Source organism: Nipponia nippon, unplaced genomic scaffold (genome assembly GCF_047370975.1).
Source record: "Nipponia nippon isolate SJK-2023a ecotype South Korea unplaced genomic scaffold, ASM4737097v1 scaffold_45, whole genome shotgun sequence".
Lineage (NCBI taxonomy): Eukaryota > Metazoa > Chordata > Aves > Pelecaniformes > Threskiornithidae > Nipponia > Nipponia nippon.
This window is the reverse complement of record NW_028262364.1, coordinates 591,224-602,090: the sequence shown is the minus strand read 5'-3', so window position 1 is coordinate 602,090 and position 10,867 is coordinate 591,224. Positions and strand designations below refer to the sequence as shown.

The following is a 10,867-nucleotide window of genomic DNA, read 5'->3' as shown; positions in this document are numbered from 1 at the left end:
ACTGACTGAAAATTTAAAAGCCTCCTCTACGGTTTTTGATCATGGGCATGTGCTGAAAGCATCCCTTTTCTGCTATCCTGGAAGGGCTTAGAAACTGTGGGAAAAGTTATTTCATAAAAACCCTTTTGGAGAATCACAGAATGGTTGAGGTTGGAAAGGACCTCTGAAGATCATCTTGTCCAACCACCCTTCTGAAGCATGGCCATCTAATGCAGGTTCCCCAGAACCATGTCCAGATGGCTTTTGAATATCTCCAAGGAGGGAGAATAAAAAAAGTGTTTCCTGATGTTTCAGACAGAGCCTCCTGTGTTTCAGCCTGTGCCCATCGCCTGTGGTCCTGTCACTGGGCACCTCTGAGAAAAGCCCGGCTCCATCTCCTTTGCACCCTCCCTTCAGGTGTTTATACATGTTGATAAGATCTCCCCTGAGACCTCTCTTCTCTGTGCTGAACAGACCCAGCTCTCGCAGCCTTTCCTCCTAGCAGAGATGCTCCCCTGCATTCATCATCTTTGTGCCCCTTCACTGGGTTCTCTCCACTACTTCCATAGCTGCCTTGCACTGGGGAGTCTAGAACTGGAACCAGTACTCCAGGAGTGGCCTCACCAGTGCTGAGTAGAGGGGAATGATCACCTTCCTTGACCTTCTGCCAACTCTCCTCCCCATGCAGTCCAGAACATATTGTTGGCTTTCTTTGAGGCAACGGCACGTTGCTGGCTCATCGTCAACTTGGTGTCCAGCAGGCAACCCACAACTTTTTCTGCGGAGCTGCTTTACAGCTGGACAGTCCCCAGCACATCCTGATGTGCTTGTTCCTCCTCAGGTGCAGGACTTTGCTCTTCCCCTTGCTGAACTGCAGGAGGTTCCTGTCAGCCCATTTCTCCAGCCTATTGAGGTCCTTCTGGATGGCAGCCTGATCCTCTGGTGTATCAGCCACTCTTCTCAGTTTAGCGAGAAATTAGGTCATTCGAAGTGGAGGTTCCCTGTGCGGGAAGGAGCAGGAGAAGCCAAGAATCTCTTTCCCTTTTCCTGTCGACCTGCCCAGCAAAGGGAGACAGCCTAGCAGGTCACTCCAGGCTGGTTTCTGGGGTCCTCGCAGCAGGCTTTGAGGGGAGCACAAGACAGCAGCAAAGAAAAGAGAGAAAAGGGTGAGTGGAAGAGAGGAAAGGTAGACATTGGCCATGTTTTCCGAGAGCCCAGGCTGGTCCCTTCCAGTCTGCCCTTGCAGGGCAAGCCAGAGATGGTCAGCTGCTCTTCAAACAACGGCACAAACTTTGATCGTCTGTCCAGCATCATGCTCTGAGTTCCTGGGGGTCCTTATCTGAGGCCGTTGTAAGCACTTTTAGCAGGGGGGGCATCTGCTGCCACAGTAGCGACTGGTAATGCAGGAGAGGTCACAGCACCCAGAGGTGATGGGCACTCCCTGAGAGCTGAGGATGCTGCCAACAGCAGCAGAGGTGGAGGATCCCACAACGGTGTTCTGCGGGAAGGAGTTGAGGATGGGGCCAGGCAGGGTCACCACCACAGCAGGAGGCTCAATGATGACGGTGGAGTTCTGGCACTGCCTGACACAGGGCTCATTGCAGCTGTTGGCCAGTGGGGTCGGGCCGCAGGACTGGCAGCGCAGGCACTGGCTGTAGCAGGACATGTCTTGGGTGCCCAAGATGCACCTGAGAGAGGGCAGGAAGGAAGCAAAACATGGGAATGTGTGAAGAGCAGCTTGTCACCACACCATGAGGAAGCCAAAGCACACACAGGGCCAGGCAGTGAAGGCTGTGCAGAGATGTATGAGGGCTTCTTGGCCTTGCCCTGCCAGGGCCCATCTCATCTCCACAGTCCCAGCTTTCCTCTATGTCTAATTTTCTCCCTCTCCCACAACAAGCAGCCCCAAGATCTGGCATATGACAAAGCTGGTATCAGCTGAGAAGTCCATTGAGGTGAGACCTCCTTTTAGGGAAAGTGGAGAAAGCGAAGGGACTTCAGACTCACCTAGTTCCCCCAGAGAAGGAGGGAAGAGAAGTGGATGAGAGAGCGAGGAGCTGGGCTGCCTTTTATCATGGACCTTTACTGCCCCAGGCTGCCAGAGGCAGCCCTTGCAGCGGTCATTATTTTCTGACAAGCTCATCTTGAATGCAAAGCATCCCAGCTAATGCGATGGGCTGTGTTTTGGCTTCCTGAATTGCTGTCTTTCCATTTCCTGCTTTATGCCAGGCACATTCCCCAGGGAAGGCACCTTTTGCGTGACAGGATGAGAGACCCAAGCATTTCCAGACCAAAACACATCAGCGCGGGAAGAGAACTCCTCTTATATGCTGGAGGAGTCAAGTAAATTACGTCAGTCTGGGTCACATATTTGGGTCTTTTTGTGGCCCTGCTGGCAAGGAGTGGCCCATCTCCTGAGTTTGACCCTATCCTCCACCTAACACTGCTCTCAGGAAAATTCTGCTGGCCTGTTTTGCCTACTCCTGTTCGAGAGAGGCATGGGGAGAGATTTGTTGCAGGCTCCATTCCAGATCTCAGAAAGAAATGCCTGACAACAAACGGCGTAATAAAATACCTGGTTTAGTAAGACAAAATAAAAAGAGAAATATAGATAGCAAGTAAACCTTACATCCCTTCAGATGCTGGGAACCCTGGATTCATGCAGCATTGTACAGACCCAGGTGGATTTTCCCAAGACGCACTGTGCAGATCCCATCCAGAAAGAGCTTCTGCTCTGCTCCCATGCTCTGGTGCCTTTTATTTTGTGTAACAAAAAAAGAAACCATACATCTTGTCCTTACACGCAGGAAGGTTATTTCTGCCATAACACCCACCAGCGCCGAGCACAGGCTGGCACAGGGCACTCCAGCAGATTCCCTTGCAGCAGCTACTCATGCTAATGTATGGGCTTCTCAAGTCTTTAGTGCAAGGCCCAGTAGAGCAGACATGTCTTGCCCAAGATCACTGACTTCTCAGATACAATGTCTTCCGCAAGGCTCCCAATACACCTCCCCTCTCTGTGCAGTCTCCCTGGGTACCTAGACAACAGCATTAGTATGTTTAGGGCCTTGTCCTTCCCCAGAATGCTCCCCAGAATCCCTGCTAGGACTGTCCCCAGGATTTCCCCAGTTGAGTGCACAGTTGGTCATGTTTATGCCTGTGTTCTCTTGTCTGCACTTGTCCACATTTGTGCAAGTGCTCGTCAGTGCAGATTTTCACATGCTTCTACACGGGTTGTATGAGCATGTGCATGTTTGTGTGTCCTTGTGTGTCACTTATCATGAGGGAATTTGCCAGTCACAGCAAGAACACTCTACACTGCTCTGTCTGTGAGCTCCAGAGAACAGCCAGAGCCAGAAGGAGCCTGAGTGCAGCTGAACAACAACAGAACAGACCTGGCAGAGAACTGCCCACAGCACAGGCACTGAAACACAACTTTCTGTATCTTCAGCCCTCTTCTTCCTGCCCCTGCAAAGCTCACACTGTATTACTGCTGATTTCAGGCCCCAAAAAGGATGGTTTGACAACAGTTTGGGTTCTTAGCTTAATTCAGTATTCATAGTGCCTCAGCATAGCTTCTAGTCACCTCTCTGTTCCTCATCAGCCCAAGACACAGCTGTTGTCCAAAGTGTTAGAGAGAACAAAAGAACAAAAGAACGGGATTTGTTTTATGAGCTCCTTGTTTGAGGCAAGGAAACATTACTGGCTTATTGTCAACTTAGTGTCCAGCAGGACAACCCAGGTCATTTTCTGCAAAGCTGCTTTACAGCTGAGCAGTCCCCAGCACATCCTGATGCATGGGCTTGTTCCTCCCCAGGTGCAGGACTTTGCCTTTGTGCCCAAAGAAGGAAGTGTGGGTACCTTGTTGCCCTCCCACAGGCACTGCACCAAACCAGCTCCTTCCCATTGTGGCTCTCACCTGCACCATCACCTCCTTGCACTGAAATCCATCCTTCTTCTGGTACTGGTCACCTGGGAGCAGTGAGTCCAGGTACCTTCTGGGCACTGCTGGGTCCTCCAAGAACAGTGGCTGCTTTGTCCAGGGGATGCTCATCACCTGGGCAGATTTCAGCTGAGGGTCTGTGATTTACAGGGCCAAGGTCACCTTGCAGCCTTGACTGGTGGAAGAGTACATTACTGCAGAATTAAATGCACAGCAGTGAAGGCTCCCTCTCCATTGTATGCGAAGTACCCACCAAAATGAGGAACACACTAAAGGCTGCAGATCTTCCAGGAGGCTGAAGAGAAAGAAAGGTGCTGCCCAGGAGCAGTTGTTCCCAGTGCCAGGGCTGCTCCTTGGCACTTCTCCACTCACCAGCTCCAAACACCAGGGTTTTGCTTCCAGCACCTGTCCCTGTCCCAGTCCCAGTCCCTTTCCACTGTGCCAGCAGCAGCTGGGGAGCCCCATACCCTGCCCTTATGCAGATGTAGAGCTGCACTGGGAATGGGGCTGCAGATCCTCCCACTCCATCACCCCACCAGCCTCCCCTGCCCCAGCCAGCACTGAGCCAACCCATCGGAATCAGGATTCCATCTCCCTATTCTAGGAACTTATATGTTCACCCATTAAAATACCTTTTTTTTCCCCCTTATCAGCTTCCTCCCCCTGTCTCCAAGTCCTCATGTGTGGAAAAATACTGAACAGCTGCTTCCAAAATAACAGAGGCTGAACTAAGAGAAACCTGAAACCTTTTAAAAATAACACTACACCTGTGTTTCCCAGAGCCCTGAATGTTATGAGGAGCCGTTATGCTTTCAAAAGCCCTCCCACGAACAAAGAGCACGCAAAAGCAGATACACTCTACAGCGAGGGAGAGAAGTTCCCTTGCAGAGTAAATCTTATGAAGGGACAGGGAAACCCAGGGAAAAGTGCAGGAAGCCACTGAGACTGTCCACTCTGCTGTGAAGACAAGCAAAGGCAGAAGGTGAATGGGCCTCATTCTTGCCCTCCTCACCCCAGAGGTGTGACTATGTCACACACTCCCCGGCACACTCTGCAGGATACAGTCATTTCATTGTGCTGCCAAGAGTGCCTTGCTCTGTAGTGTGCTGAGAGTGTCCCAAGGAATAAGGATTATGGAGCCTGGAAAAATGATCTTCACTATGGCTGTGCCAGCATGTGTGCTGCTAATCCAGTCAGGTGGGTGTATTTGTGCACTTGTTATTGTTTCTCACAGTTTTAGTAGGCTACACAGAGGTCTGTGCTGACAAGATGATGAGGTCAGGGACAAATGCAGAGGGGTCATGGTAATAGATATCTGAACTTTCCTTTTCTTTGGAAAGACAGAAAGGTTTGGGGCAAACATAGCCTTAAAGACAGAGCAAATGAGAGAAGGAAGCAAGATTCTTTGCAGACACATTTCTGCTTGTGTTGCAGGTCTTGTTGGAAGTGACCCACAGAAGCAGTTCTTCTCTGAGGTGTCAGCCACAGTTGGGCAGCGAGTGGTTCTGCCCTGCCAGTCCACCACCGAGGACAGTGACAGCAACTTGAATTTCTTCTGGTACCGCCAGCTCCCGGGGGAAACTTTGACATTTCTCCTGCAAGCATTTAGAGCTTCAGGGAATGACAAGTTCCGCAATGGCCAATTCTCTATGGTGGTCTATGAAAATAAAACAGCCCCCTTAGAAATAGCAACTGTCTCTTTCCAGGACACTGCGATTTATTACTGTGCCCTGGAACACCACGTTAAGCTAAGCCCCGTTTCCGCTCGTGCAAAATCTGCATTGTCAAGAACAGCACGGGAGGGGTGAGGCTCTGCATCTTTCAACTTTGGCAGTGCTTTCATCGCTGAAATGATCTTCTCCTTCTTATATCAACCTTTCCAACATCTCCCATCCCAACTCCTCCCTACTTTTTTCAAAGACCCGATCTATGCAGAGGTATTCAGACCAGGGACTTAGAAATGCAGGACCATGGGACTGTTTGCAGATGAGCAGAGACACTCAGCTTTCCTCACTTCCTCACACAGAAACCAACACCCCTCAAAGAAACGACAAACACCCCTGGACATAACCTCCAGTTGCAGCATCAATCCTTACCTGCTCTCGGTTCCTCCGGGAGCTGACACTGCAGAACCCAGTGCTACAGGGGTGACAGCATCCTGGCCGAGGTCTTGACCCAGCTGTGGGCAGAGCAAGGGAATCCATGTCTCTGCTTTGCTCCTGGCCAGCCCTAGCCCTCGACACAGCTACCCAATGGACCACAAAGCCTCATCTTTCTACTCTTTGCAGAGTAGCCAAGGAACAGGAAAGCAGCTTTTACTGTAATGCCTCAGCACTGGGCAGGGTATCCTTCTGTCCTGGTTTCAGCTGGGACAGAGTTAATTTTCTTCTTAGTAGCTGGTATAGTGCTGTGTTTTGGGTTTAGGATGAGAACAATGTTGATAACACACTGATGTATTGGTTCTTGCTAAGTAGTGCTAAGTTGTTGCTAAGTAGTTGCTAAGCCGTGCTTACACTGCTCAAGGACTTTTCAGCTTCCCATGCTCTGCCAGGGGCACAAGAAGCTGGGAGGGAGCACAGGCAGGACAGCTGGCCCAGACTGGCCAAAGGGCTATTCCGTACCATATGAAGTCATGCTCAGTACATAAGCTGGGGGAAGAAGGAGTGGGGGGACATGTTTGGCTTGATGGCGTTTGTCTTCCCAAGTAATCATTATGTGTGATGGAGCCCTGTTTTCCTGGGGATGGCTGAACCCCTGCCTGCCAATGGGAAGCAGTGAATTAATTCCTTGTTTTGCTTTGTTTGCATGCGCAGCTTTTGCTTTACCTGTTAAACTGTTCTATTTTATTTTACTTCAATTATTATACTGTTCTCACCTCAGCCCTAGAGGCTTTCTCCCTTTTACCCTTCCGATTCTCTCCCCCATCCCACCGGTGGGGGGGAGTAAGCGAGCGGCTGTGTGGTGCTTAGTTGCTAGCTGGGGGTTAAACCACGACACCTTCTCTGTGCTGCACATGGTTAAATGATGAGATCCTCACACACACACGCCAGTCAGCATAAAGTCAACTCCTTTGGAAAATACTAATAAATAGAAAAGCTAAAGCATAGTAAAACTAAGATATACTTAAGCGACCAATAGCATTGCAGCCCATGAGGCAAGAAGGTCTACATACTAGTGAAAGGTATCCCCTAACACCATCCTGAGATCATCAAATAATGATGACTGATGAAGATGAATAAGATGATGAAGAGGAAGATTAAGACAATGAAGATGATGATGATGATGATAATGGGGTTCCCCCAGGGTTGTGCTCACTGTTTGGTAGCACTGGGGATGCAAAGGCAATTTGGTTTGGGCAGCCCAGAGCCCAGGCAGGACTCAGCTTGTTCTGTGGGGAGAACAGGCCAGGGAGCCTCCTGCAGCCACCTAGGTCCTGTCTCCCACAAGAGGTTTTGCCACCAGGACAACCATAACTGCAGTGCACTGGGCATCACCACACTGGATCTGAAGGACACCTTCTTGTGTCCTGCCAGGAATGACAAGAAAAGACACCCAAGGGTGCCCTGGCCATTACAACTACTTTCTCTTCATGACTTCTCAGCTTTTGGGTTCAGGGTTGGCACAGGTCAGATGAGTGCCAAGGGAGTAACAGGGCTCTGACTGGAGCATAGAGGCTTGTCAGGCAGGCATGACAAGCGTACAGGCAGGGCGAATGTGGGGAAAGGTGGGGATAGCTAACATGGAGCACTTCTGGCTGTGTGGACTCCCATGTCCATGGATACTTTCCCATCCCAGGAAGGATGACAAGGAAACATGGCTCCTGAGGGCCCGAGCAGGTCCCTGCAGCCCCAGCACCTCCCTACCAGCATCTCCAACTGCCCACCTCTGCTGTTTCCTCAACGTGGAAGGCACAGTGGACATAGCCCGATGTCACTGGTCACCCACAAGACAGCTGTACAGCCCAGCAGGAAACAAGGGCAAGAACAGGTTGCAAGACATGGGAGGGATGATCCGGGGCTTGCAGGGCTGCAGTGGCGGTGGGGAAGGGGGACATCTCCCATATGGAAAGGGGGAGTGTGGAAGAAGGCGACAGAACTGTGGACGGTTCTTTCTGCATTGTGTGTCTTGGTCGCCGCGGGCTGGGGACGGGAGTGAGGCCAGGGCGGGCTGGGGGTGCGGGGCACGGGGAGGGTCCTGCGAGGGGCCGCTGCGGGACGACAGCCCGGCCCTGGCGCTGGCGCTGGCGCTGGCGCTGGGGCTGGGCGAGAAGGCGGGAGAGCGTGGGAGCCACGCTGGGAGCCAGGGGCCAGGAGCCTTGGGGGGGCGGGGCGGGGCGCTCCTGCTCTGCCCACGGCCCTGGCCCGCGTCCCTCCCCGCGCCCGCCCTTCTCCTGGCGCGGAGGGGCCGCGGCCCCGGGGGGCCGGGCCGGGTGGGTTGGGGGCGGGCAGAGGCGTCGGCGCTGCCCCGGCGAGGGGCCGAGGCGGCGGGGCGGGCAGGAGCAGGAGCAGGGGCAGGGGCAGGGGCAGGCGCAGGATGAGGATGGGTGCGGAGCGCGGGTCCGCTGGGCTGCTGTGCGGCTGGGCCCGGGCCCTTGGGCGCCGTCCGTCCCCGGCGCGGCAGGGCGTGATGGCGCCCGGGCTGGGGCCGTGGCTCCTGGCCTTGTCCTTGGCCGCGGGGCCGGCAGGTGAGAGGCGGGCGGGGAGGGGAGCGAGGCCGGGGCTGGGCCCGGGGCTGGGGCTGCCCGCGGGCGGCCGTGCCCGTGCCGGGGCCGCGGGGCTGCGGCTGCTGCCGCGGCGGGCGCGCTGTCGCCTGGCGCTCGCCTTCGTTAGCGGGGGAGCGGGGAGCGGGTGGCGTGGGCGGGAGAGGGAGGGGGAGAGGCAGGGGCAGGGGCAGGGGGAGGCTGTCGGGCAGCGGGTCGGGCCGCAGTGTCGGGAGCAGGCGCGGCTGAGCCCCGAGGAGGGCAGGCGGGGCATTGCCCCGGGCGCGGGGCTTTGGCGGGAGAGAGAGGGGTGGCGGCTGGGGCTGTGCCGGGGCGGGGGGCGTCGGGGCGTCGGGTGAAGGTCGTCGGGCCGTGGGCGCGCCCTGCCCGGCTGCGAGCGCTCTCCGTCCGCAGGGGTGTGGGCGCAGCTGAGGCTGGTGGAGGCCGGCGGAGGGCTGCGAGCGCCCGGGGACTCCGTGCTCCTCTCCTGCCGCGGGTCCGGCTTCACCTTCCAGGAATATTATGTTCTATGGTACCGTCAGGCACCCGGTGGCACACTCGAGTGGGTGTCCTACATCTGGGGTAGTACCAAGAAGTACGGGGCAGCAGTGGAGGGTCGAGCCACGGTGTCCCGTAACAATTCCCAGTCCATGTCATCTCTGTCCCTACGTGCCCTGCACCCGCGGGACTCTGCCCGCTGCTTCTGTGCTGTTGGCACGGCGACAGGAAATCCAGCTGAGCTTGAACAGAAAGGTGCTGGGGCCTGGCCCAGGGTGCACAATCTGCAGGGCAGGCGAGTGCTGGGGCAGCTCAGGCCTCTTCACAACAAGAGAGGGGCCATCACTGCACACTGCAGGTGGTCCTGGCCTGTCTGCAGGAGCTCCTTTGCCAGCACTTCTAATTTTCATCTCTTGAGTCCCAAATGCAGAGTTTTATTCTGTGGAGGTGGTTCTATGTGTTTGTGTCACCCAACCAGGCTGGTCACTCTGTCTGCCTGCAGCCCCTCTCTGCCTTCCCTTGGCCCTCTTCTTCCCTGGGGCACTGAAGAACTTTGGGCTTCATCGACACCAAGGTCTGCTCCCATCGACCCCCTCGTAGGCCATTTCCTGGTGCCAGTTGAGAGCAAAGCAGTGGGGGAACAGCCCTGCTTTTGTTTCAGGTGCATTTCAGGGTGATGAGATCCAAGCGACGAGGTCTGCAGTGTGGTGGCGAGCAGGGAATACCGGGACCTTACGATGCGCTTACAGCTCCAACGTCTCCTATATTTACGTGGCCTGGTATCGGCAGCGTCCCGGTGGGCCCCTGCAGTACTTGCTGCAGAGCAAGGGCCGGGGAGGCTCCTACAGCCACACAGCCCCTTTTGCCCACAAGAGGTTTTCCTGCCAGGCTGACAAGAGCTCCGGGACACTGACCATCACTGGGCTGGAGCTGGGGGACAGTGCGCTCTACTACTGCACCCTGCAGGGACCACAGTGAGGGACACCTGCGGGGTGCCCCAACAACCTCAGCTTCCTCCTCTCCTGCTCTCCCCTGGTGCATGTTCATGGGGGTCAGAGCGCATCTCAGGGGCGAGTCAGCAAGCTGACCATGCCTGGGGTCAGGGAGAAGGGGTCTCATTGTGGCTGGGTGAGATGTGGGAAACCTGAGCAGAGCAGCTGCGTGGGCAGAGAGTAGCTGGGGAGAGGTGAGCAGGAGCTGCTCTGGCCATGTGGGATCACATGTGCACGAGGCCAATGCCCATCCCAGCTAGGATGGACAGGCGTGGTGGAGGCATATGAGGGTGCCACACAGGAGAGGTTAGCACGGTCTTGCAGCCCTGTTTCACAGAATGGTTGAGGTTGGAAGGGACCTCTGGATGTCACCTGGTGCAACATCCCTGCTCAAGCGAGGCGACCTAGATTCTACCAAGTATGTCAGTCTGAGCTATTGCTGCCTCTTTGTCCTTGTGTCCCGGGGTCGCAGGTGCCCTTTCTCAGGTGCAGACAGAGGCCTCAGGCCCCGCAGTAGGGAAGGTCTCAGAGTCTCTCATGCTTACCTGCCACATCTCTGGTGTCCCCATCAGCGACAGCAGCTACACTTGGGACTGGATCCGGCAGGCTCCTGGCAGAGAGCTGCAGCAGATAGCGTTGCAGTATCCTTTCCCAGGACTCCAGCATGTTGCTTCATCCTTGCAGATGCGAGTCACCAGCTCTGCAGACCCCTCCAGGAACCAGCTGTCGCTGGAGGTGCTCTCGCCCACAGCTGCA

General features: G+C 55.0%; 1 protein-coding gene across 1 annotated transcript; it reads right to left on the bottom strand.

The window, feature by feature from the left end:
• Positions 1-1,339: 1,339 nt before the first annotated feature.
• Positions 1,340-1,645, bottom strand: LOC104015997 (feather keratin Cos2-3). Its single transcript, XM_009468805.1, has one exon. It carries the CDS (start codon positions 1,643-1,645, stop codon positions 1,340-1,342), a length of 306 nt encoding a protein of 101 aa, XP_009467080.1.
• Positions 1,646-10,867: the final 9,222 nt, after the last annotated feature.

Coding starts and splice junctions, on each gene's coding strand:
- LOC104015997 (XM_009468805.1), bottom strand. CDS start 1,645: ATGTCCTGCTACAGCCAGTGCCTGCGCTGCCAGTCCTGCGGCCCGACC.